Source organism: Eurytemora carolleeae, unplaced genomic scaffold (genome assembly GCF_000591075.1).
Source record: "Eurytemora carolleeae unplaced genomic scaffold, Eaff_2.0 scaffold334, whole genome shotgun sequence".
In the NCBI taxonomy this organism is placed as follows: Eukaryota; Metazoa; Arthropoda; class Copepoda; order Calanoida; family Temoridae; genus Eurytemora; species Eurytemora carolleeae.
The window spans coordinates 365,964-393,513 of record NW_019396897.1 but is presented as its reverse complement, the minus strand read 5'-3'; the positions used below and the strand labels follow the sequence as shown (position 1 = coordinate 393,513).

At 30.9% G+C, this 27,550-nt stretch overlaps 1 protein-coding gene across 3 annotated transcripts; it reads left to right on the top strand.

Moving 5' to 3' along the window:
• Positions 1 to 1,203: 1,203 nt before the first annotated feature.
• LOC111709896 (homeobox protein orthopedia) lies at positions 1,204 to 27,550 on the top strand. Of its 3 annotated transcripts, none has more exons than XM_023483836.1 (5): positions 1,204 to 1,403; positions 17,562 to 17,766; positions 18,518 to 18,635; positions 26,811 to 26,855; positions 27,166 to 27,550. In XM_023483836.1, the coding sequence occupies exons 2-5, from the start codon at positions 17,618 to 17,620 to the stop codon at positions 27,427 to 27,429; spliced, it is 576 nt and encodes a 191-aa protein (XP_023339604.1). In that variant the 5' UTR covers positions 1,204 to 1,403; positions 17,562 to 17,617; the 3' UTR covers positions 27,430 to 27,550. The 3 variants fall into 3 exon arrangements, with proteins under 3 accessions (XP_023339604.1, XP_023339602.1, XP_023339603.1); XM_023483834.1 differs by lacking the exon at positions 1,204 to 1,403 and adding an exon at positions 13,413 to 14,261; XM_023483835.1 differs by lacking the exons at positions 1,204 to 1,403; positions 26,811 to 26,855; positions 27,166 to 27,550 and adding exons at positions 13,495 to 14,261; positions 24,938 to 25,534.

Here is a 27,550-nt window from a genome sequence, read left to right as displayed (position 1 = left end):
GAACCATATTTTAATTTTTGTATAGGTTGTCCCACATAACATAAACCAGGTACTAAACAAATTTCTTAGGCGCTCCGCGCACACATCATTGTTGAAAGTATAAATTTTTAAAAAAAACATAAGAAAAAAAATTTGAATTGAACACAGCCAAATCTGCATGCAACAACTGAAAATTTCCTTTTTTGACATCATACAAAAAAAAACATTCTCAATGGATAGTGGGATTTGTGGTTTGTTGTAATTGTTTCTCGATTGTCAGTACATCCAAACCGTAGCGATGTCTGGAAATTGTACTGTATCTCCTGTAGCACTAAGTGGACGACCAGGGCTATCCGGACATTCCGCAAATTACAATATGCTATATTAACATAAAATGGGTACTGACAAGACCGTTTTCTGAAGTGCTGACAAAGTTTGCACACTGGAAGCTAGGGTAAATCGAAAGACAATAACATTTTCTTGGATAAACCATCTATCTTTCTAACTATCTTTCTTTAAATCTTCCTGTTGATCTATCTATTTATCCATCAATCTATCTATCTATTTATCTATCTATCCAGCTGCCTATCTAACTTTTTAATCAATTTATTCACCTATCTATATATTTTACTTCGTATCTCTATTTGGTTCTGGTTTCAACTTTCTCCGGGTTCCGATTTAACCTTTTCTGGACTCGTGTGTTACCTTTCTACGGGTTCTGGTGTAATCTTTCTCCAGGTCATGGTTTCATTTTTCTCTGGGTTTTTGTGTATTCTTTCTCTAGGTTCTGGTTTCATCTTAGACATCAAGACTGTTTCAGGATAGATCTGTTTCTAATCCAAGCTTGGGATTGATAAATAAAGGGACTGTCGCTTTAATTTCAAGTGACTTTTTAAAGAGTGGCATTTACAGTTGTATCTTTCAAACTTTTATTTGATCATAATAGCTGAATAATATCGTCGTTTATTTTGGAAAGCATCTAATTATGCTACAAAATATATTTTTTGCACATAATTTTTAAAGAGTCGCTTATATTTTTTTAGGTTTTTTGTTTGAAAATGTTTACTACAACTAACTAAATATGTGGAATGAGAACTTTTGTTAGTTCAAATTGATTTTCTGCCAGATGGGGTGGAGGAATAAAAAAAATAAAATTATATTTATCATATACATGATAAACTAATAATCTATATGTTTGTATTTCAGAACATGTGAAAAGTGTGTTTCTGACCTACAAAATGTGGGCATCCAATCCATCCTACAACTACAGAATTTCTAAGCTTAATGTCTGATGACGGAGAGGATGTTGAGTCGCATTGAGCCTCACAAAATGACATGCAGAGCCTCCTGATATGCAGAATGACCTCCAAGCCCTGCAAAATCATCTCCAAAGTCATCTAAACCTTATGTAAAAGATAAAACCAGTAAGTACTAATCTACATAATAAGAAAATATGCCCCTGGATTAGCTGTAGTTAAAGTTAATACTGTGAATTATAATGAAATATAAACCCTGACTGCCATGTCTCAAAATAATTATATCTACAGAAAACTGTGGAATGGAAGACGACATATATAGCAATCCTTAAGTCTATTTGATGTTATTAGAAAGCAAATAGGTTAAATATTAACTTATGAAATCATTTTTAAATTGGTCTGTATACAGCATATGCACTTTTTAATCGCCACGTCTCATGTTAAATAAGTCATAACTTAAGTCTAAAAGTCGTCTTCCTTTCCGAGTTTTCTGGTTCTCACTCTATTCATATGCTTTGCTCATCTGTTTGTTTGTCCGTTTGTATCCAATAAACGTCAAAACCGACCGAGCCAAAAAATGTTGAGGCAACTCACATGGCAAGGCAAGGGAAGGTTTTAAACTGGTTTAAAAACTTGTGCGGGAAAAATATCGAAATTTATTATTTATTTTTAAATCACCAATTTAAAGTCTAATTTTAACATTGCTTTCTATGTCCTAACATTGTGTTAAAATTTCCGGTTTACGAAATGGTATCTGGAAATTTATTCGGTTCACGTAACGTAAACCGTAAAATTAGGTTAGGTTAAGACAATTTCTGGGCAAACAAATTGTGTGCAATGTGCATTGTGCGTTTGACCTACAAAACTATAAAATATTGGTTGGCCTACATTTAACTAATAATTATTGCTCAACAGACATAAAAATACTGCTCAACCAGTATAAAATTATGACTTCTTTGACTTGAAATTGCTTAATTGACCTAAAATTATTGCTCAACCAACATTAAAAATATTCCTCAACTGACCTAAGAATACTGCTCATCCGACCTATAAAAAATATTGCTCATCCGATCTAAAAATATTGGTCATCCGACCTAAAAATATTGCTCTTCCGACCTAAGAATAATGTTAAACCGACCTACATATATTGCTCAACTGACCTAAAAATATTGCTCAACTGACTTAAAAATATTGCTCATCCAAACTAGGAATATTGCTCAACTGACCTAAAAGTATTGCTCAACTGACCTAATATATATACTCAACCAGCCTAAATATATTTCTAAATCTATATATTTCTAAAAGCTTTATTTAACCAAACCGACCTAAAACACGTGCAAACTTCTCGATAATTAGGTCAGAAAATCTTTAGGTTAGAATCATCTAGGTCGGTTTATACGGCATTGTTGGAACATATGGCAGAGACGACTTGAAGATCGTCTTTGATATTTAATATTTTAATGTGTACGGTACGGCAATATAAAAGAACAAAAACGTCAGACCACACTTTGGAACTGCCAAGACCAGGGTAATTTTTTGATTATTGCTACTAGAACCTTACATACAATGATAATAAGAAGTAGAAAGACGAATTTTAGAATCAAGTTTAAACTTTAAAAAGTCTAATAAACATATGACGCAAAGCAAGCGTTCAGTTTAAACAGACCCATTTCACTATATTATGAACTTATAATTGTCTAATAAAACTATTTACACACAATTAAGTATTGCTATAATGTCGTCTTCCTTTTCCATTGTTTTTTGTTTTCACTGTATACGTCAAGTAAAGGTGGAGGACCGAATGCCGCAAATTATTTCAAAAATCAAAGACGACCTTCAAGTTGTCTCAAACTGTGATTTTTCGTTGTACACCCTGTACATTTTTAAATATTATTGAATACAATAATACTTTATAAGGATTAAAGTAACTAAAAAAGAAACTACTATAATTGGATAACTTTTAACATAAATTTCAATCATTTTAAGATAACTTTGTGTGTAAAAACTTTTGAATGTATATTGTGAATATTTTTACCTAGTAATTTCTAAGTCGTTGTTCAAACAGTCTACGGTAGTAAGCGATTGTATCAATACAATGAAGACGACTTTTTAAATTAAGTTTTAATTATTAGCAAGCTATTTCGAATTCAAGAAGTAAATTTGTTGACTTCTATGTTTACGTGAAACCATGCTGTTAAACAGCTTGATTTAAATCAAAATTTAAACCAAAAGTCGTCTTCATTGTATGAATATAAACGCCTACCAACGGTATGCTAATTGATTTGATTTGTTAATATCATTAATTCGTAATTATGTTGTTAAGTGATCTTTTTTATTTTGTAATGCTTAGAACTCTATCAAACACAGATTATAGTTATAGTTATTATAGTATTTATTTTCAAACACAAAATACAAAATAATAATGTATGATGGTTCAGCTTAAAATAAAACACAAAAGAAAATTTATTATGAGCCAATTGAAAATATAATGTTTGATAATTTTGTTTGATCGTTTTTTTGAAACAAAGTATACATAATGAAATCTCAATTAAATATACATTCATTGTGCATTTACAAAACATTTTCAGGAATGCATTCATTGAACTTATAAATATATATTGATTCAGCAAAAGTAGAAATATATTCTCGTTGACTGCAGTAGACTTTGACATCTACCATTAGCAAAGGGTGTGAAACCATACTCGTTGACTGCAGTAGACTTTGACATCCACCTTTAGCAAAGGGTGTGAACCCATTCTTGTTGACTGTGCAGACTTTGACATCCACCAACCATTTCAACCATTTTTCCAAAGGGACTGTAAGCGTAATATCAAAAATGGCAATGTTCGTTTCACTGAGGGGAGGAAGGCCAACCACAAGATCTCTAGTCCGAACCACATTCTCCTCATTTTCTCGTCCGAACCACCTCGAAATCCTCGTCCTTTCAATATTATTTTTTTTAAGTGTCCGATCCTTGAAAATAAATACATTTTTTAAAAATATGGCGACGTTAGGGCATAAAACATGACTAGAATAAAGTTTTCCAAGGATTTTGAGATGTTGGAATCTTCAAATCCACGAGAATGATGTCAAACATTATTTAGTAAAACTTAAATCTCTTCTGCCTCCAGAATGGCTAACCTTCGTGATATAAAATAAAAATAAAAATATTCGGCATACCTCTGCCTATAATTTTCCTCATGAAACCACCCGGAAAAATTCTATGGTTTTCACTATATAGTTAACAAAAAGATTAAAGTTCTATAAACTTGGAATTATTTGCGACATTCTACACCAGGAATATCTGAAAATGCGCGTAAAAAAGGTGTACATTTTTAAGGACATTAAACTTGAAATCTTTAATTCAATTGAAACTTTTTACTTTGATTTACAAAAATTTGATATTTCATTTATGCCCTAACGTGGCTTGATTCTTAAAAAATAGTTTTATATGGAAGGATTAGACATTTAAAAAAATAATATTGAAAGGACGAGGATTTCGAGCTTTCGAGCTTTATCTGATCAAGTATAAATTGCATATTAATGTTTGTAATTTTGAAAACCGGTTATTTTAATTGGGGTTTCTGCATAAGTGAATTGCGCATTTCTACTGAAAGACATATATGGAATTATCCGAATTAAACAATAACCTAGAAAAACGACAATATCTTCCACATTATTGATCAGATAAAGGTTTCGTACATAAAAAATTCGAACTTTCGATGTAAGTAAATAGAAACCTGGATTACAAACCAACATAAGTATAGGCTTCCAAATAAATAATGACTCCGATCTTTAGGTTTTTAGAATATAAATATAAATAAATTGGAATAAACTAAAAAACATTTACATAAAGCACTTTGGAATAGGAAGACGACATTTAGAAAATTCGTCAATTTATTCGTCTTACTATCTCACAATTAAATCCCTTTTTAAAACAATCAACAGCCATTTTTTAGTACTGAGTTTATCTGTGTGCCTACAGTGAAACCCTTAATAACGAATGCATCGGAAGAATTTACCAAATGTCGTCTTGACAATTTTTCAATGAGTTTTCTACTACAGGGTGTCCCACGAAACATGACAATAGCAAGACGACTTGAAAGTCGTCTTTGGTATTTGAATTCATTTGCGACATTTAGTCTTCTATCTAATTTAACATGTATGATTCTTGAAACAATTATCACATCATTCTCCTAGCCCTGGCATTTCCAAAAAGTGGTCTGCGTTTTTTGTGCTTTCAATATTACTGGAGATATAAAGAGTTTGGTTCAGATTTCAATTTTGTTAAATAAAAGCAAAATTGTTGAAATCTGATCGAAATTCTTCATATCTCGGGCAATATTGAAAGCACAAAAAAGGCAGACCACATTTTGGAAATGGCAGGACAAGGGAAATTTTGTGATTATTTTCTCTAGAAATTTACTTCTAAAATCAGGTTGACAAATGAAAGCAGCAAATTATATCAAAAATCAAGACGACATTCAAGTCGTCCTGCATACTGTCATGTTTCGTGGGACACCCTGTATATTACGTAAATTTCAGTATTTGCGAAAATAAATAAATAGCCATGAATATGCGGGAACAATTTTAAAGCGTTCCATATAATCATTTAATTAAAAAACTAAATATCTGAAACATTCCATTATTAGAAAGTGAAGAATACGACATTTTATGAAATCTTTCGATGTATTCGTTATTGAGCGTTCACTGTATTAAACAGGGAATAGGAATAAAGGGAAAGGAAATGGCGCTGGTCTGGCATGAGAAAGCCAGTCGCACTGCTTTGCATACCAGTACGGTAAACTTTACACATATACTCTTCTGGTACAGACACACAACATGACTACAGTCAAGGAAATTGCTAGGGTTTCCATTCGCAAAACTTTTGCGCAATTTTTGCAAAACGAAGCGCAAAATTTTTCTTTCTTTCCGCATCAGTTTTGCGCAAAAAAAACAACAATTTGCGCAATCATTCGCAAAAGTCATTTCGCGCAAAATTGCCTTATTCCGCTTTTGCGAAACTCAAGTTTTGCGCAATTCCGCAATTTCGTAAAAATCAAACGGTTGGTGATGGTGTGTGTTTCTTATAATTCAATTTTGGAAAAATCTTGTTTTGGAATATCTTCCTATTGGTCCCTTTTACATAATTGACCAATGACAGTTAAGAAGAGTTCAAATCTCCAAATTTTCTCGACAATTTTAGTTTGTTTTGGACATGCATATTTCCTAAAAGTGGATTCTTCAGACATTGGTTACTTTCTTGCATTATTTTATATGACATTAAACAGATTTCAGAAATTTGATTAAAAGAATTTAAGAATATAATTCAAACTTGATTAGGCAAAGCTTTAAGGGTCACTTATTTACAATTATCACAATCATTTAATAGGATTAAAATATTGCCAAGTTTCACACTCTCTAATTTCTATTTTATTAATTTTGGTCGCTTAATTTAAACCTTTTGTAACTGGAAGTAACCAATTGAGTATAATCGTTATCATACTCGTATCTTAATAATTTTTTTATGTATGGAATAAATCTTCAGTTGTTTAATTCTAAGCTTAGAATATCAATTTTTGACAATTTGCCTAAAAAGTTACATTTTGCGTAAAACTTGCGGTTTTGCGCGAATTGCGCAAAACTAAAATTTCGTTTCATGCGCAACTTTCGCAAAAAATATTTCCGGTTTTGCGCAAATTGCGCAAAAAAATTGCGCAAAACCGCGCAAAACTCATTGCGTTTCATGCACAAAAATAGCGCAAAAGTTCGCAAAAAAGAAATTTGCGCGAAAATTGCGCAAATTTTGCGCAAAATATTTAACCATTTCGTGGAAACCCTAGAAATTGCAGAACAATGTCGTTAATTATAATTAAGCTTGAATAACGAGTGGTTTATTGTAAACTTTAATCAAATTATATTCTTTCCATGAAAATTTGGCTTTATTGTGTTGACTTAAATATGTAAATAATATATTACATGCATATTAAACTTATTTTTAAGTAAACAATTAACAATAAACAAATGTACTCTCCTAGACTGTACAAATACCGTGATTCTTACGTACTGTATAAACTTAAAGTACATACCTTTGGTACGGTAAGCTTTACACATGCACTCTTATGGTACAGACACACACATGACGTTTCCGCCCCCTGCTATTAAAATTATATCAATAATTGTCTGTTCGTCTCTAACTGACAAACGTTACACAACTGAAGCGATCGGGCCCATATTTAATGTTGAACCTCACATGATCCTAGGGAAGGTTTAAGGATGCTCAGAATTACAAAAACCTGTGTCTTCATGATCTTTTTAAAATTTTGAAAATGCACGAGAAAATATTACTATGTTTGTAATTGCTTTATATTGTACAAATACAGTGAAACCCTTAATAACGAATACATCGGAAGAATTTATCAAATGTCGTCTTGACAATTTTTCAATGAGTTTTATACTATATTACGTAAATTTCGGTATTTGCGAAAATAAATAAATAGCCATGAATATGCGGGAACAGTTTTAAAGAGTTCTATATAATCATTTAATTAAAAACTAAATATCTGCAACATTCCATTATCAGAAAGTGAAGAATACGACATTTTATGAATTCTTTCGATGTATTCGTTATTAAAGGTTTCACTGTAGATAACCCGTATTTAAAGCAAAGTCTTTGGAGCTACAATTAAAAGTTGAAATTGAAGATGGGAGCCTAAAAGCCAAGTATAATTTACAATAGTCAGATTCTTCACCTTGAAAACCTCTATAATTATGTAAAATTTTAATTATTATTTTATCTTTTATTTTTATTTATCATAAATATTCCAAAACAAATAACTAATATTTTACCTTACATTAAAGTAGCAGAAAATATTTTATTTATTATCTACAGTGAAACCCTTGATAACGAATACATCGAAAGAATTCATCAAATGTCGCACTCTTCACTTTCTGATAATGGAATGTTGCAGATTTACGTAATATAGTATAAAACTCATTGAAAAATTGTACAGACGACATTTGATAAATTCTTCTGATGTATTCGTTATTAAGGGTTTCACTGTATTCAGGATTAATTCAGGTCGTCTTTGAACAGACAATTTCATTATATAATTGAATTTTTAGCGAAATTTTTAGTGAAACTTTTTGCTTTGTAACAGCATAAAAAACACTTTAAGTATTGCTTAAATGTCGTCTTCCTATTGATCAGTTTTCTGGTTCTCACTTTATTTACAAACAAGTAAACAACATTTGAACGAAAATCTTTCTGCAATATTTTTCCAGTTAAGTTTCTCATTTAAATTATTGTCAGGCCCTTAAAAGAATTATGCTTTTTTATCTATTCCTTTCTCTATGATGTTGCTTTTTTAGTCATTGCTTATATAATTCCACGGTAAACTAGAGGTAAAACATAGTGTTACATATGAAAGAAAAATGAATCAATACAACTACTCATTAGACCTAATATTCGACGAGTCGGTTTTTCTTACAATTTATTATTATTTACAAAGATACAAAAACTATAGGAAAATACTATACGAATCAAGTTGCATGAATTGAGAGTAGTTCAGAGTGATGGGAGATCTCCAGGGGAACCTATTAACTAGGGAGCTGGTCTTCAACTGCCATTTTTCCCCAAATTTCACTCCACCCTAACCTAGAGCTTAACCCTAGCTCCCCGGGAGCTGGCCGGCCATCCCACCAGCACCCGGTCCTCTGGAATAACGGAACTATTGGCGTGGCTTGGGTTTTCCGCGTGGCTTGGGTTATTTATAGAATTCACACACAAACAGGAATAAATCCGTTGGATTTTATAAGGGATGGAAGAGGGGGGGGGTGATGAAGGAGAGAAAAAAGACCCTTTATGATCGCAGGAAAGATCAACACATCACTTTCCTGCTACAATAGTGAAGCTTAACCTTCACTCAAGATGACGATTTTTTATATTTTCCATTTAATAGTTTTTATTGTGCTAAGTATTTTCAATATATCTCTTTCACGCTCCATAAAGTTTTTTTTTTTACTTTTTTTAACATTACAAATAAATCTATAATATTTATTTCTAAAAGTGTAAAAAATGTATCTTTTCTTTATCCTTGCCTTTTCTTTTTTGTTTTATTTCTATTTTTTTATTTTTTTAGAATTGGCGGGAAATATTCCCACAACCTCTACTTTCAGAGGTTTTAAATATTTTCTCCTGAAACACTTAATTTTGTATGTTTTTGTTATATTTCATAAATAAATTGTTTTTTACTTTACTTTTACTTTTAATATTTCAGTTTATGTAAGGTTTCTTACGCTATTTTTCGAAAAATTTTCAGAAACAAAAGTGCTTTTATAAGGGTTTAAAGTCGAAAAAAAGGAAATTTTAAGTTGTTGCATGCAGATTTGGCTGTGTTCAATTCAAATCTGTTGCGCCTCTGACTGACAATATTCTAATATAGGATGTACTTTGTTGTAGTTAGTTTGACACGATTCTGTCTTATCAAATTAATATCTCCGACTAAAAGGCTTGGCGCCTCTTAACTTCCGGTAAACATGTCTTTTAAATCAAATCATCCATTTATATTCCTGCGCATCATCGCTCCGGTTGAAAGCAACAATTTCTTCGAGTCACGTGCGCAAATGCCCCACACACTTTCACGGAATCTAGACACGTGGCGAATCCCCGGGGATGCACGTGACCTGGACTCAAGTAAGCAGCTAAATTAAATGTTACAAATAACTGAGAGAATTAAGTATAAACCTACAAGAAAGGGAATGAAAGCTAATAAAGATTTAAAGTTACATTACAAGATTGAGATCTGTGATAAATAGATGTACAAAACTATGTATTTTCCGAAAATAACCAAACACTGAATTTGAAGTGTAGAAGTATAGGACAACCCAAAAGTCTGATTTTACTCTGAAGAACCTGCCATTTTCTTGAAAATTGACAACATCAGCATTGCCAGGAAAAATATCTAAAGGTTAAGAAAAAAGATCAATTTAAAGGATAAACAGTAATTTTAATTTAAAGAAAATGAGTCTTTGCCACAAACTCTGTTTTAGTAATCTTTATCTTGGCAATCCAGAAGTGTAGAACTTGGATATTTAAAATTTTTGAAATATCTCAGATCAAATAGCCTAATTGTTAAAAATATCAAAGGTTTAGAGCATTAGGTTCTCCTAGACAGAAAACTCTGCATGTAATACGATTTGTGTTCATTTTAATTCTGTTGCCTTTACAAGATCCATGCTGTGAAACCAAATATTATTTCTTTTCAATGTTCAAAACCTTTATAGATTAAAATAGGCAAATTTCTGCAAAAAGTATTTTGTCCAACATTCGTTTAAAACGAAACTTTATAGCTTTGAGATCTTTAAATCCAAGGCTACAGAAAAGTAAAAGCAAGTTGGCAAGTTCAGACAAAGGGTAAAAGTCTGGCAACACTTAAAAGTGGGCCCTGTCTAAACAGCTGTTGCATCAAAGCCATAACTGTGTGAAATAATTTGTAAATCGCAGTGTAATGATAAATGAATTTTGTTTATTTCTTCGCTTGAAAAAATTACAAAAAACCAAATTTTTTTTATCTTTGCAAGGTTTCAATCTAATCACTAATATTTATTTTTTGATACATCTATAAATATCAAGTTGTAATCTCTGTTTGTCTGTTTGTTTGTTTCTTTGTCCGATCATAACTCAGGAACCTATGGACCGACTTGCCTTAAATTTTAATTGGGGAACTCGGGAGACCCACGGCAGGCGCGTACGAGTTTCCTNAAGGGGTTTTTAAGGGGGGGGACCAATGTTGCCAAGGGGGGGGACCAAAAAATTTTTTTTGCGCGCTTACGCGCGCAAATTGTGCCCCCCTAGACAAATGCCCTCGTACGCGCCTGACCCACGGGAATGTTCGAAACTTGGTTTTTAGATTCTAAGTTAAGTGGGTTGACTTAAATAGCGAAAATTGTGTTACCCGGTAAAATCGTTGAATTAAATAGTAGCTCCATCTAGTGTTGTTTGTAAAACTTTCAAATGAGCAGCACAGGACTCAGGAGGAGTTCATATCATAATATGTCAGCTCAAATATATCATGTAGGACTATAAAGTTGTAAACTTCTAAACAGTCACACTTGTACTTTGCATAGAGCAGATGTATTTAAGCTTTACACAGGGTGCAAAGTTCAATTAGTTTAACACAAGTATTGTTTGCCTATATTTTATAATACTGGGAAATTCTATCTCAATTATTCTTAGAAGTTACAGAACATACCGCTAGAGGTTCTAAAAACTTATTATAATGTTTTTAACATCTAAATTAATCAGTTTCTTTTAGAAAAGAAGCTTACACTGTATGTAATGTATATAAACAATATCAAAATATATAACTAGGATTATAATTCCTATAACCTATTCTATAACTTTTAAGAAGTTTCTTTTTACAAACAATAATGTTATATTAATTTGTTTTTGAAAGACGATTTTTCTAGATCAATTTGATCCTTCGCAAATTGTTAGATTGACATATCCATTATGGTATATTTCAGCTAAATACCTTGTATTTCTAGAATGGCTTGGGGTCAGGATAATCCTTAATATAAGTAACTAGCAGAAGGGACCGGTGTTGCCCGTGGAAAAAAAAATATAATTTGTTTTAGCCTATGTCACCCCCAGGCTACCCTTGAGTCTCCACAAAAAAAAATTCAGCCCATTCGGTGCAGCTGTTAAGACCGACTATAGGAAAAATATATACAAATGTCTTGTTTCATTACAAGTATTAATAAAAATCAAAATAATGAAGAAAAAACCGATATTCAGAGCAACAAAAAAACACCTTAGAGTTAAGGTATGGAGGTGTAATATATAATTACTTTCGTTTTATATATAGTATCAAAATATAAAGATACCATGCAGAAACATATAACAAAAACACAATACAGATAAACCCTAAAATGGAAATGCACTTTTATGAATAAATAAACATGTAGAAAACTGACATAAGACCAGGGGTGGCTTACAATCTTTACCAGGGGGGGGGGAGGAATAATTGAATCGTGGCCAAATTTTTTATTTAAGTGGCCCCGGAAGGAAACATTTTTTAACCTATTCAAAACTAAAGGGCTTCAAACTTTGAAAATAAAAAATTCTGTAATTTGAAGTTTTTTTCATAATAAATTTTTTTTTATGTTTCAAAATAAATGTTCAAGTGTTTTAAAATACCACGGACTCTTCAGCTAGAATCAACATATTTCTATATATATTAAAACAATTGACATTCATATATATGTGTCCTATAGCCGGCCAAATGGCTCAACCGAATGGGCTGACATTTGTTGTGGACACTCATTGGTGTGTCTAAGGCTAAAAAAAATCGAAAATATTTTTTTAAACATTTTTTTATTTTTTTTCAGCGTAATGTAAAGAGAGAAAAGAATTTTATTCCAGAAACTCAAATTTTCTAATCTTTATGTCTATTGCAACTTAATGGTGTAAACCTTTAATATTTTAAACTTGGATTATTTGATCCATCAGAATGCATAGTTTGAAATATCAAAGTCCTACATTGTCAGGTTGTAAAGATAAAGGGTTTAGAAAATTAGAGTTTTCAATTCAAATTCAACTCAGTTCTAGTTTAGTTTTATTTCTAATAAAAATCGTTATCTGTTAATATTATAATATTATTATATTTCGATAGTGAGCAACTTTGCAATTGATCTCATCTAAAATTTCACAAAAAGATGTTTCCAAAATCCCTGTTTTAAGGAACTGTACGCGTATTTTCAAGTGAAGGAAAGGATGCCCGATTTACAATGTAATTTGCAGTAGCTCTGACAATCATGAGATATTCAAGTGTTACTTTCGCAGAGAAAACAAACAGCAAATGAAAAACAGTTTACTGTCACAAAACATGGATATTTAATTCATACTTGATCAGATAAAGCTTTTAAGGGTACCCTTGTGATTCTGGCATTGGCATCTTTGCATGAAGGGTCACTTAAAATTACACTTTGCACTTTTTGTTTGAATTGTTTACCAAAAATTTATTCTGCATTGATGATTGATGATGTTTTATCTGCTTTTTATGAAAACAAATTTACTATAATTCAAAAACGTATTTATAAGGTTTCAATTTTGTTAGATGAATTTGCTAAACACAAAAATTACAAAATATGCATATTTTATATATTAACGTTTCATCATTTTTATAAAATCACATTTCATCTCAATTTGCTTGCTTTTTAAAATGAGAATTCATTCTTAAGTTTAATTTAATTTAGGTCATTGAATACTAACCCTTCATGTGATTTGGTTAACATCCCTTATATACTAGGCTGGGAACCCAGCGTTGCCCAGTTTACTCATAGTTTCTATCGTCGTTTACCTGCACTTGGTCGATTTTACCGGGAAACAAAATTTTTGCTATTAAAGCCGATCCGCCCAACTCAGACTCTCAAAACCAAAATAAGAACATTCCCGTGGGCCTCCCGAGTTCCCCAATCAAAATTTGATGCAAATCTGTCAAGGGGTTCCTGAGTTATGATCGAACATTCAAACAGACAGACCAACGTACAGAGATTACAACTTTATATATATATATAGATACGCCGTGTTAAATATGATGTGTAAACAATATAAAGATATAAACAATAAAACAGGCTTAAAGGGATCTCAAGAACCATTCCTTTTGACATTCTTACCAAGCAATATCAAGGATTTCAGCCAATATTCTCATTTAGAAGCCAGTCTCAGAGCATTCTACCTAGATTCTCTCTAATCTTCCAATGGTCCTAAATTTTGGACCGCTCTGCGCCCTGATTGGTCTGCTGGGTGCCGCCGGAGCTCTGATTGGTCGGAAGACCAATATCCTTCCCGCTCCCCCATCCATACAGCCATAACGCCCAATTTGGTTGATTTTCAGAGTGAGTGCGTTGTGGACAACACATTGAATATATCAGTGCTGGTATACTGTTCAGTTACACTGTAAACTGTGAATTCGAAAATCTGGAAAAATATGCTGGGTACAGGGCACCCTGCTGGGATACACGGTATAAAATCCACCAAATCTAACCAATTTCCCGCCATTTTTCTCAATATCAATAAAGTTAAGCTAATTAGGATCAATTTGGTTCAATTTTGTCCAATTTTGGTTGATTTGATTAGGAGCGAGAACCCCCTCGCACACATCCCACCACACACTTTAACTTCAGTTTACATGCAAAGTTCAAACTTAGCACAAGCATATTCTATTGGCAATGTTTTTTTTAAACTCTTCACGCACCACTGACCCTTCAGTAAAAGTAAATTCAACTTAAAGTCTGACCGCGTCAACCTTGTTGCACCAGCTAGTCCTATTGAGTGTCTGCTTTATTTACCCAATGTCCGGGCGATACAGTACAAACTGTAACCGGAAAGGTTGACCCAGCTCGGAAATTCAAATGTACTAAAACTGCCCGTGTCTTTTAACACTTAAGGGGGTCGATCTTTCTGTGTTATTGTATCGATATTTTTTATTTTCTTAAACACTTCATTAGTCTTTGGGAAGTTATCAATCTGAAAAATACTTTTTTTAATCCTTAATCTAAACAAAAAAAACTGAGATTTTGCCAAAAACTCAAATTTTCGTATCTCAATATATTTGTAACTTATAATATTTCTTCTAACAGGATTCAAAGTTTGAAATATAAAAGGCGTACGACATTTAGTGGCAAAGAAGTAAGGATTAAAAAATCTAAGATTGTGGCAAAAACTCAGTTACTTTGCATTTCAAACTCCTTATTGTAAAAATAAAACTAGTGGAGTTACGAAGGCTCTAAGTCAACCCGTTATACCTTTCTTTCTTTGAAATAATTTTTTGAGATTCTAATTTAGAATATTAAGCGTTTTGCTCAAGAGTTGAATTTGATGTTTTTTGTTGTGACGAACTTTTCTTTAATAAAATTTTGTGTAATTTTAAAGATTTCTTTGTTTGCTGCATTATTTCTCCTTTATTCCACTGTTTTCTTCTATTTTTTTTTTTGCGTTGTGCATTTATGCTCACTACTCTAATATTTTTTTTTAGATTTTTAGGTTTTTTAGATTTATTATATTGTACAAAAACTCTGGTCATTTAATGTTTTTCCTTGACCAAATGTTGGTTAATTCACATAGAGAACTAAATCTAAAGTTAATATCCAAGAAAAACAAATACAAAAGCAAAAATTGACTTTGTTTGTAGGTGATGTAGCTCTGTGCGTATAGAAAGAAATATATGCAAAAAGTCCATTTCAGTTTCTCCTATGGTCAGATTTAGAGAGAGAGCTTTCAAAACATCTATAAATTATCTTACAATCATGATAAACAGATTTGTTTATTTGTTTTTTTAATGCTTCTGCTGGGTTTCTACTATTTCCTACAAAATCATCTCAAAATTGTGAAAATTATGACCTTTTTATGCTAAAAATAGGAAAAATAATTTTTATTTATTTCTATTTGCAAGCATAAAGCTATATAACCTACAAATCAAGCCAATTTTTGCTTTTGCATTTATTTTTCTTGTATGCTAACTTAAGATTTAATTCTCAATGGAAATTAACCAATATTTGGTCAGGGAAAAACATAAAATGATAAGATTTGTACAATTTGATAAATCTAAAAGACCTAATATCTGAGTAGTGATGCTTTATTCTATTTCCAATGTGAATTGAAAGTTTAAAACCAAAACCCTGATTTGAAAACCAAGATGTCACTTTAAATGCAAATCTAAATAATTGAAATTTTAAACAAAACAATATAAAGAATGATAAATGTTTTATTTTTGCTAAAAAAAAAATAAAGTTTTAAGGGCCGTCATTGTCATCATCAAAAGTCAGAAGATTTGACGGTTTGACTTTGCGACTTATTAACTTCTCCAGTTTTATTTTACACCAAAGAATTAGAAGAGTAAATTTCCTGAGTTTTTGCCAAAAACTCAGAATATAGAATTTTTGAAAATACCTATTTTAAGAAATTCTCATTGTTAAAAATCATGAAAAAAGATTTTAAAAAATTCAAATGGGTTTTTAGCTTTTGTGGTTCACGCAAAATTCTGAACTATTTGTCAAATTCCCAAAGTTATCTTTATATTAGATTATGCAAGATTTAACTAATTGACTGCAGATGTTTAAAGTAAAAAAGTAACCTTTTGCATTGTTTTAAAACAAATAGAAAACTTTCATTTTTAAGCCTCTTTAACCCTTAAAAATCTCTCATATATCAAACGAACAAAAAAAACTATGCCTAATTTTGCTATGCCTGTAAAACATTGCATCTTAATAAAAAATATGTGTGAGCGCCAACAGGTTTAAATAAAATTAGACTTCACAGTGAAAAACTCATAAAATTGATCATTTCGACTAGATTTTTCTATTATATTTATAATCAGAGATCAGAGCTAACATAACTTACCTATTTTCGTAATAAATTTTCTTTCGTTCCGATTTAGGTCCATTTTTTATTTGTGTCTTAATGTGTTTGTTTAAATTGAAAAAGTTACGTAGAAAGACATCAGACCGAAAGAAAGTTTTTGCCACGAACTTTAATTTTTTTTTAATCCTATTTCAAATATATATCAAATTGAGATTATTTTATCTAACCGAATTTAATGTTTAAAATATTAAAGGTCTACAACTATAGGTTCTCAAAGATATAAGGATTAGAAAATCTTGGTTTGTGGCCAAAAATCAATTCAAAAAAGTTTTTTTTTAACTAAACGTTCATAATTTCTAATTAAATGTTCATAATTTCAAACTAAATATTCATAATTTTTCATTAAATGTTCATAATTTTCAACTAAATGTTCATAATTTCAAACTAAATTTTCATAACTTCAAACTAAATGTTCATATATTCAAACTAAATGTTCATAATTTCAAACTAAATGTTAATAAATTCAAACTAAATGTTCATAATTTCAAACTATGTATTAATAATTTCAAAATAAATGTTCATAATTTTAAGCTAAATGTTCAAAAATTCAAACTAAATGTTTATAATTTTAAACTAAATGTTTATAATTTAAAACTAAATTTTCGAGATTTTAACCTAAATGTTCATAATTTAAAACTAAATGTTCATAATTTCTAACTAAATGTTCATAATTTCAAACAAAATGTTCATAATTCAAAGTAAATGTTAATAACTTCAAGCTAAATGTTCATAATTTCTAACTGAATATTCATAATTTCAAACTAAATGTTCACAGTTTCGAAATGGATTCGGTGAATTCGTTAATTATGACCAAAATGTTTTTTCTATAAACAATTTAGAATAAAATGCCAAAAATTGTAACGAAAGTTATTTTCACTTTACCTACATTTTACTTTTGCTAGGAGATAAGGGACACTGTGATGTATACGGCGGGCTGGGCGGAGATAGAGTGGGACACATGCAGGGGGACAAGCATATCTACAGGGGGGTGCAGGGGGACAAGGAGATGTACAGGGGGGTGCAGGGAGACAAGGAGATGTATAGAGGAATTCATCATAGTAATCAAGACTCAGATAAACCGGGAAAACAAAAAAGACACAGGACAAGGTAAATCAACATTTATAAATAAAATTTTCAAAATAATAGTATGTACATCATATTCATATTATGTGAAATAACCTGTTATTCTGCATAAACTAATATTATATACATTGTACATACAGGGTGTCCCACATCATTAGACCGAGAACGGGTCTAAATTACGATTTTCGGGACTAATTAGAAAATTTCATTAGAATTAATCATTTTGAAAAATAACATAAGGCTTATATAAGAATTTTCTTGCGGAAAATGATAAGTTTTTCGAGTATTAAGGGTTTATTTTGGTATTAAAGATTGGAGATAATCTAATTTGATATGGGACGCTCTGTATATACTAATATTGTATACATCAACTATTATCAGTATTAAAACTAATATTATGTACATCATATTCATATTATGTGAAATAACCGGTTATTCTGCATAAACTAATATTATATACATTGTACAATGTACATATATACTAATATTGTATACATCAACTATTATCAGTATTTACACTAATATTATGTACATAAACTGATATTATGTTCAAAACATATTATTATATATATCAACTAATACTATGTACATTCAACATTGTACATAAAATGATATTAGGTACATAAAATGATATTAGGTACATTGTACATAAACTGAAATTTTGTACATAAATTGATATCATGTACATTAACTGAAATTATGTACATAAACTGATATTATGTACAGGTTTATAAACTAATATTATGTAAATAACTATATTATGTACACTGTACAGGTTTACCCCCGGCCAGCTGAATGAGTTGGAGAGAAGCTTCGGTAAGACCCACTACCCGGACATATTCATGAGAGAGGAGCTGGCCATGAGAATTGGTCTCACAGAGTCCAGAGTACAGGTGAGAAACAATCCTTTAAAACTATTTAAAGGAACTTTCAGCGTAATTCCAAGTGACCTTCCATTTTAAGAGTTAAATGTCCGAAGTACAAAGTTACCCTTTAAACCTTTATCTGAGTAACAGTAAGGAAGATATCGTCGTTTACTATCTGTCATTTTACTTGCTTGCTACTGCTGCATAAATCCAGAAATCACAAGGTTTGAAAGGTAGCGTTGTGAATCTTAATATGGAGGGTCACGTTAAGTTACCTCTTATGAGTGGGGGTGACAACGATGTTGCCCCCTGCAAAAACACCTGTGGTTGCGGCTGTTAAAGTATTTGATTTACTTAATAACTAAAACACATATTTTAACTTTTTCGCTTTTCCATTTCCATTTAACTATCCAACTCTATTTATTGTAAGTTTTTTACATATAGTGTACAGTACTGTTCGTTACTGTACTGCACGGTTGTGCACCCTTTCTTTAATTTATAACGAAGGGGTTAAAAAGAACAATCTGGCCAAAATATTTCTTTTTATTTCATTCGCATAAAAAACCAAATTAAAGTTCATAAATAAACTGTTTCAAATTAGAACTTTGAGCGGTAAAATAGGTTCAGTTTTGATCCTAAATTTAAAAATTAGATAATTAAGTGTATTCTAAAATAGGCTCAGTTTTGATCCTAAATTTAAAAATTAGAGAATTAAGTGTATTCTAAAATAGGATCAGTTTTGATCCTAAATTTAAAAATTAGATAATTAAGTGTATTCTAAAATAGGCTCAGTTTTGATCCTAAATTAAAAAATTAGAGAATTTAAGTGTATTCTAAAATAGGCTCAGTTTTTAACCCTAAATTTAAAAATGAGATAATCAAGTGTATTCTAAAACTGGCTCAGTTTTCACTCAAAATTTAAAAATTAGAGAATTAAGTGTATTCTAAAATAGGCTCAGTTTTGATCCTAAATTTAAAAATTAGATAATTAAGTGTATTCTAAAATAGGCTCAGTTTTGACCTTAATTTAAAAATTAGATAATTAAGTGTATTCTAAAATAGGCTCAGTTTTGACCTTAATTTAAAAATTAGATAATTAAGTGTATTCTAAAATACTTTAATGATTTTTAGTAAACTAGTAGTTTCTAGGTCTGTTGGAATTAAAAAATTAATTTAAATCTTAATTTTTTTTAACGAGCTAAAATTTATAGAGATAATTCACCCCACTCTAAAAGTTGCTTGATACTATATGGTCCGATCTGTATAGTATATTCATTGAGTCGTACTGTCCAGTTTGGACTACCTAGTGTAGAGTTGACCCAGCACGTTTTATGCAATGTACCCTGGCAAGATCGCATTGCTAAATAAACTGCACTGTGTCTGCAAAAATGAAAATAGCATCCAGTGAGAGAGTAACTGAATAATGAAAACTGTTACGCATCTTTAATATTTAATATAAATGTCTAAATTTGAGATTGAAAACCCGTGTTTTATATTCTTCCAGAATTCTTTTAAAAGTTTAAAAATTAATGAATCTTTTCACAGCGGTGCAGAATAGTCACATGAGTTTTTGCTGAAATAAATTAGAATCTTGAAATATAGAAGATTAAGCTCTGCGCCACTGAAATAAAAACTTATTCTTTCTTCGTTTTGGTTTTTATTCTCTCAAACTGTACTTTTTAACTCAACTGGGTAAGAACTGGTTCGTAAACTGTACAGTGTACATATTGTAGCAGGAATGTATCTGTTAACTGTATAGTTTACAGTGTACATAATATAGCAGGATTGTATCTGAGCCCGAAATTTAAAAGAGTATCGTTGAATGAAACTCCCGAGTTTCCATTTTGGGGTCTTAACATTTAAGTAAATTTTAATTTAAGAGATTCGAAAAAAAGGAGAATATGAAGAAACTAAATCATAAAATATTTCATAACAAAAATATTGATATCTACAAAACTGCCTAACCCCATCCGTGAAACCCGGGTTTCAAAACTGGTTTTTATAACGATACCCTGTCTTAAATTTTGGGCTCTGTTAACTGTAGAGTGTACAGTGTACATAATGTACCGTGAATGTATCTGTTAACTGTACAGTGTACAGTGTACATAATGTACCGTGAATGTATCTGTAAACAGTACAGTGTACAGTGTACAAAGAGTACCAGGAATATATCTGTAAACTGTACAATGTACAATGTACATAACGTACCAGGAATGTATCTGTTAACTTTACAGGGTAGATAATGTACCAGCAATGTGTGCAGTTTATATCTATAAACTGTACAGTAAACAGGATGTATCTATAAACTGTACAATGTCCAGAATATATATAAACTTTACAGTGTACAGGATATATCTAAAAACTGTACAGTGTATAGAATATTTATATGAATTGTACAGTGTACATTATATATATATATATATGAACTGTACAGTGTACAAGATATATCTATAAACAGTACAGTGGACAGGATGTATCTATAAACTGTACAATGTATAGAATATTTATATGAACTGTACAGTGTACATAATATATATATATATATGAACTGTACAGTGTACAAGATATATCTATAAACTGTACAGTGTACAGGATATATCTGTAAACTGTGCAGTGTACATAATATATATATATATATATGAACTGTAAAGTGTACAAGATATATATATAAACTGTACAGTGTACAGGATATATATATAAACTGTGCAGTGTACATAATATATGTATATATATATATGAACTGTAAAGTGTACAAGATATATATATAAACTGTACAGTGTACAGGATATACCATAAATGCCGGCACAAGCTAGAGAGGTGTGAAAAGGCAAGAAATCTACTGTAAGCGTTTTTACAGCGCCAATACAACTAAATCCGGGCATTCTATACAGATATAAAAATTCCTACGATTTTTTACAATATTTAGTTAGTCGGGGGGGAGGGGGGGCAAGGTGAAAAGGAGATAGGGTGGGGGGTGGCATTTGATACAATGTCATTAAAAAAGAACTTAAAAGCTGGAAAATTCTGCTATTTTCTTCTAGTTTTGACGTTTATTCATAAACTGCAAAAATGTGTTTTGAAAAGATGAAAAAATTGATGGAAACGTTTTCTAATGGTTGAAAATGGTTGAATATGGTTGAAAATGGTTGAAAATGGTTGGAAATGGTTGGAAATGGTTGAAAATGGTTGAGAACGGTTGAAAATGGTTGAAAATGGTTAAAACAGTTGAAAATTGTAGAAAAAAGTTGAGTATGGTTGAACATGGTTGAAAATGGTTGAAAATGGTTGAAAGTGGTTGAAAATGGTTGAAAAATACTTGAAAATGGTTGGAAAATGGTTGAAAAAGGGTTGAAAATGGTTGAACATTACAGTTGAAAAGGTTGAAAATGCTTGAAAATGGTTGATAATGTTAAAAATAGTTGAAAACGTTGAAAATGGTTGAAAATGGTTGAAAATTGTTGAAAATGAATAAAATGGTTGAAAACGTTAAAAAATGGTTAATAAATACTGTAAAAAATGGTTGGTTTACCATGAAAACACAATATGAATACTTAATTCAACATTAACACTTACAAAGAGATTTATCGTCAAACTTTTCTATTTTTATTATTTTCTTTTCTTACCAAAAGTTTGTTTGACAACAATGGTATAGATTTCTTGGTTAAACCATGTCATCAAAGTTAAACCGGATTTAAAATTTATATCCTTAGCATCGAATTATTAATTAAAACAGAAAATTACATCAATTTTTAAACTTAAATTTTCCATCGTTTCTGAAGCAGGAAATGCGAAAGTCACTTTTGTAGAGAAATCGCCATTAAAAATAATCAGTTTTCAAAAACTAAAACATGGATATCTAATTCATATTCAATCAGAGACGGCTTTTAAGGGTACCGTTGTTAATCGGACATACCAATCTATCCATGGAGTCATTTAACGTTACGTATACACTCTAATACAGTCCCTGTAAGGACAGAGACTTTCGAATTTAAACTAATGGAAGAAAGTTTTCTGTTTTGAAATCAGAACTTGGGATTTATAATGATTTATGCGAAAAATACTCATCTCAAAGTTTTAATGTGAAAAGATAGATAGATAGATAGATTTACAAATAGATAGATAGATAGATAGATAGATAGATAGATAGATAGATAGATAGATAGATAGATAGATAGATAGATAGATAGATAGATAGATAGATAGATAGATAGATAGATAGATAGATAGATAGATAGATAGATAGATAGATAGATAGATAGATAGATAGATAGATAGATAGATAGATAAAAAGATAGAAAGAAATGGATAGATAGATTATGAGAGAAAGCTAAACGAAAGATACTAAATAAATGGATAAAAATTAGATAGAAATATGAGTAGAAAGATCGAAAGATAAGTAATGTTTGTTTGTCGAAAGTGTGTTTTTCTAAATGTGTGTTTGTTTAAATATGTGTTTGATTAAAGGAACATGTCGACGTAGTTTAATTAAAGTAATAATAATATCTTCTTCATTGCTGTTCATTAATAGGTTGAAAGGGTACCGTTGTGAATCGGGTATGGACATTTTTAAATGTGGGTTCACTTGAAATTTTGTCAACATTTCCTTTATGTGTGTTTGTCTGTTTGTCTGTTTGAGAGGTTGAAAGACCACACATATTTACAATTCACAATTAGGTGAGATTCTCAGGGAACTCCTGGTTTTAGGGGCCTTTCAGGGATCCTGTAGGGGTCAAGGGTTAGTCAGGGGCCTCATATGGTTCATTTAGGGGTCTTTCAAGGGTTGGATAGGGGACAACCTAGGGCTCTTTTTTTATCTTGGTTAGCCAAGCCGGGTTAATTTTGTTTTTACAAGCGATTCGAATTGAAGAATATGAATTAGGGTCAAGAAATGACCCTATTGGGGTCAAAAGGGACCTCTCTGATCGGGTACATATACCTTATATTCTCCACTTTACAGACGCGGTCAATTTCTTGAAGATTTCATGGGAAACTTAAGAAATTCACGATTTAAAAATTCATAAAAATCCTTTTCTGTTTTAGAAATATAACATATGTTGAATCACAATAATTAAGGAAAATTGTCTAGAAAATAGTATTTTGAAAACATAAAAATGCTAAACCAAAAATTTCAGTTGTTTGTATTAAAAATTGAAAAAAGTTAATATTGTATAAGATTTAGTTTTTATATTTCCCCCTGTGCAATCTGTTGATATTCCTGTCATACATCAGGGGGAAAATAATTACAGAGGCGAGGATTCCCCCCCCCTTCTTCTGGCGGCATTTTCCCCCACTCAGCGGCGGAAACCATCTACAAGGGAAAGGGGGAGGGGAGGGGTGAAATACAATTGTCTTTCATCATAAAAGNTTTTAAATCATTTTCAAATTTTTCTTTTCAAATTGCGCATTTTCAAAAATAGATTCCAACTATTTCTTAAGGAAAGTTTGTATATGCCCTTTAATTAGTCTTTTTTATCTAAAAGCACATTTGAACATTTTTTTGAAAATATTATTTTCATAATATTGAATACTAGACGAATTATATTCAAAGTAAAATGTCAGTTTATCCCGAACCGATTAAACCTAAATCTTATCAAAAATGTGAAAGATCAAATAATGTAAAATCAAATATAAATGTATTTGGCAAAATTAATATTACAATTTTAAAATTGTAGTTTTTTTACATACACCAAAAATAATGCAGAGATTCGCTCTGACCATTCTTCATTCTCTCAATATCCCATTCATTAATGATCATAATAAAACTTTTAAATTATGACGTCTACAGCCTTCACTCTGCAATCCCTTTTGGATATTTTTTCAAGTGAAGAATTTTACAAAGTTGAATTAAATATAAGTTAAAAAATATAAGTTAAAAATAGAGATTTTCTGTAATTCTCAAACATTAAACATTAAATCCATAGATATTTCTATAATCCTAATTTTATTCCTTCCGAATACTTAACATAATATTACTTTTTCTTCTTTTTCTATCATTTATTTGTTACCATTTTTAATTTGTTTATTTTCCTTTTTCATATTTTTTATTTCTTTTTCCTTATTCTTTTTTAATACAAAAATCATAATTCTTTAATTGAAAAAAATATATTTGGTTTTCTTGTTTGTTCTGGTAACTTTTTCTCGTATTTATTTTGCGTTTCGATTTAGTTTATAATATTTTTATAATTTCTTTTCCGATTGTTTGATTTATTGTGTTACCTTTTTTATTACTCTCTACTTTTTTCTTAATCTTCTTTCATTTTTGTTTATTTTTGCTTTAATTTTGTTTTTATTTAGTTTCCTTATTTATATTTTCTTTTTGTTTGGATTAGGTCTGGTTTCAAAACCGTCGAGCGAAATGGAAAAAGAAGAAGAAGGGACCTGGAGAATCAAATTATATTTACGGAGAAGAGGAGGAGGAGGAGGAGGAGGGGGAGGGGGAGAGAGATATATCCGCCACGCCCCCCTCCCCTCGCACAGGATTAGGAACCACGCCTCCCCCCCTCTCCCCGTACAACTCTGACGGCTCCTCCCCCGAGTGCCCCGCCTACCGGTACTTCCTGGGTCAGGTCCCGCCCCCTCCTCATTACTGGGGGCATATGTATCATCAACAGCAGTATTTCCGTCCTTCTTACTGAGTATTATCCAAGAATTCAAGATGGCCGTCATCTTCGACGCGTGCATGCCGCAAAATTTAAATCAATTGCAAAAATCCGGGAAAAGTTTTGGAAATATATTTTTTTCTTGTGTCTAATTTTGGGCAGCTTTGTTTTAGGTTCGTTTTTAAAACTTTTAAAGGGACAGTCATTATAATTTTAAAGTTATCCTACATTTAAAGAGTGCGCTGCTTAAAGATCAGGATGGCAACATTGTAAAAAACGAGATAAAGTTATTAACAGGCAAATTACAGTAACATTAAAAATAAAAAATTACATGAAAATCTTTCTACAAAAACCGCGAATGTTTGAAAAAAATAAATGTTGCTCAAAATTTTGTATCATATCCGAGAAGAGCCGATAAGTTATTAATCCAACATTGTAAATATTTCATGGGTTAGAAAAAAGCAGCTTACNAAAAATGTAAAATCCATTTGTATTAATAGCAAAACCCTCCTCCTCTTCCCAATTTCTAGTTGCGCCTATAAGGGGAGGGGGGGTTTATGTTTTTATTTAATAAATGTTTTATACCAGTAAAAATGTATAATGTATATATAATACTTTAATTATGTACTTTATGGGTTTAATTTGAAAATGTAGTGTTACGACCATAATAAAATGAGAAAATCTGAATTTATGAAATTATCAGGGATAAAAACTATAAGTCTGAAAAAGTATTATGAAAAGTAAATTCTTCAGAATTATTTTAAAAGTGCTGTAAAACATTAACCTTAATTAACAAAAATAAAGTTTTTATTCATTTTAAATTATTTTTTTCTTTTTATGAAAATTTTATTTATTTATTGATATTTTAATCAAAATAAAACTTTTTGTATCTTATTTGAACAGACAAAAGTCAGCGAAAGAGAGAGATTCTTTGAGAGACTGCATTACGTTTTAAAACTTTTTATTATAAACAATTTTTGTAACTAATTTCGGTTTATAATAATTAAAACCCAGGAAAGTTATTTATAAGTAAAATTTTAGTGAAAACAATAAAATAGCAGATATTTATCCGACTCAAATTCTAATCCGACATGAAGAATTTATCTATATAAATACTTTGCTTGTCGGGGTAACTGTTTGTTTGTTTGTTCTTTTGTAATAAACGTCGAAACGGCTGAACTGATTGGGCCCAAATTTTGTGTGGGACCTTACATGGCCCCACATAGGAGGTTTATGAATGCTCAAAATTACAATCACAAAGAGAAGATGCTCACAGATATAGAGCCGGAATCAAAATCCGCAAATAAAAATCATTTTTGCTTTATCGAAGAAAAAATGGTGAAAGATTGAGCAACTATTTTGATTTAAGAATTACATCTCAATTTGATTATTTTTAGAATTAAGTTTTAATATAAATTGATAAAAGGATAAAATTCCATTATAATTGATTAAAGAATAGAGTTCTATTATAATTGATTAAAGAATAGAGTTCCATTATAATTGGTTAAAGAATAGAGTTCCATTATAATTGATTAAAGAATAGAGTTCCATTATAATTGATTAGATAATACAGTTCCATTATAATTGATTAAAGAATGTTCAGGTATGGTTTCAGAATAGACGAGCCAAGTGGAAGAAACAACGAAAGGATAGTTTTCAATAAATAAAAATCCCAAGTAAGGCTGATTAGAAAATAAAAATAAAAGTCCATATTATGGCCGATTAAAAAAATAAAAACCAAAAATCTAAACTTTGGCCGATTGAGAAAATAAAAATAAAAGTCCATATTATGGCCGATTGAAAAAATAAAAACCAAAAATCTAAACTATGGCCGATTGAGAAAATAAAAAAAAAACTGTTCTGTCATCCCCTAAAACCACAAATAGGTCTTTTGACCGATTGTGCACTTACAAAAAGACTAATCTAATAGTCAAAAAAATTGAAACTTATCAAAAAAGGGTGTTCAGTCAAATTCAATTCTTCACTCTCCTTCCCCTCTTCTTCCTTCTCATTCTCTTCCTCCCCTTGGATCCATTCCCTCATTCTCCCATAACTGGTCACCCTCAGGATACTCAGGTATACATATACCCTCATTTTCCCATAGCTGGTCACCCTCAGGATACTCAGGTATACCCTCATTCTCCCATAGTTGTTCACCCTCAGGATATTTAGGTTTACATATACCCTCATTCTCCCATAGCTGGTCACCCTCAGGATACTGAGGTATACATATACCCTCATTCTCCCATACCTGGTCACCCTCAGGATACCCAGGTATACCCTCATTCTCCCATAGTTGGTCACCCTCAGGATATTCAAATTTACATATACCCTCATTCTCCC

What these genes read in the sequence shown, in the direction of transcription:
- LOC111709896 (XM_023483834.1), top strand. Translation starts at nt 14,228, where the DNA reads ATGCTGGGTACAGGGCACCCTGCTGGGATACACG. An exon ending in CAAAAAAGACACAGGACAAG is followed by an intron (nt 17,767 to 18,517) that starts GTAAATCAACAT and finishes TACACTGTACAG; the next exon opens with GTTTACCCCCGGCCAGCTGA. An exon ending in AGTGGAAGAAACAACGAAAG is followed by an intron (nt 26,856 to 27,165) that starts GATAGTTTTCAA and finishes TTATCAAAAAAG; the next exon opens with GGTGTTCAGTCAAATTCAAT.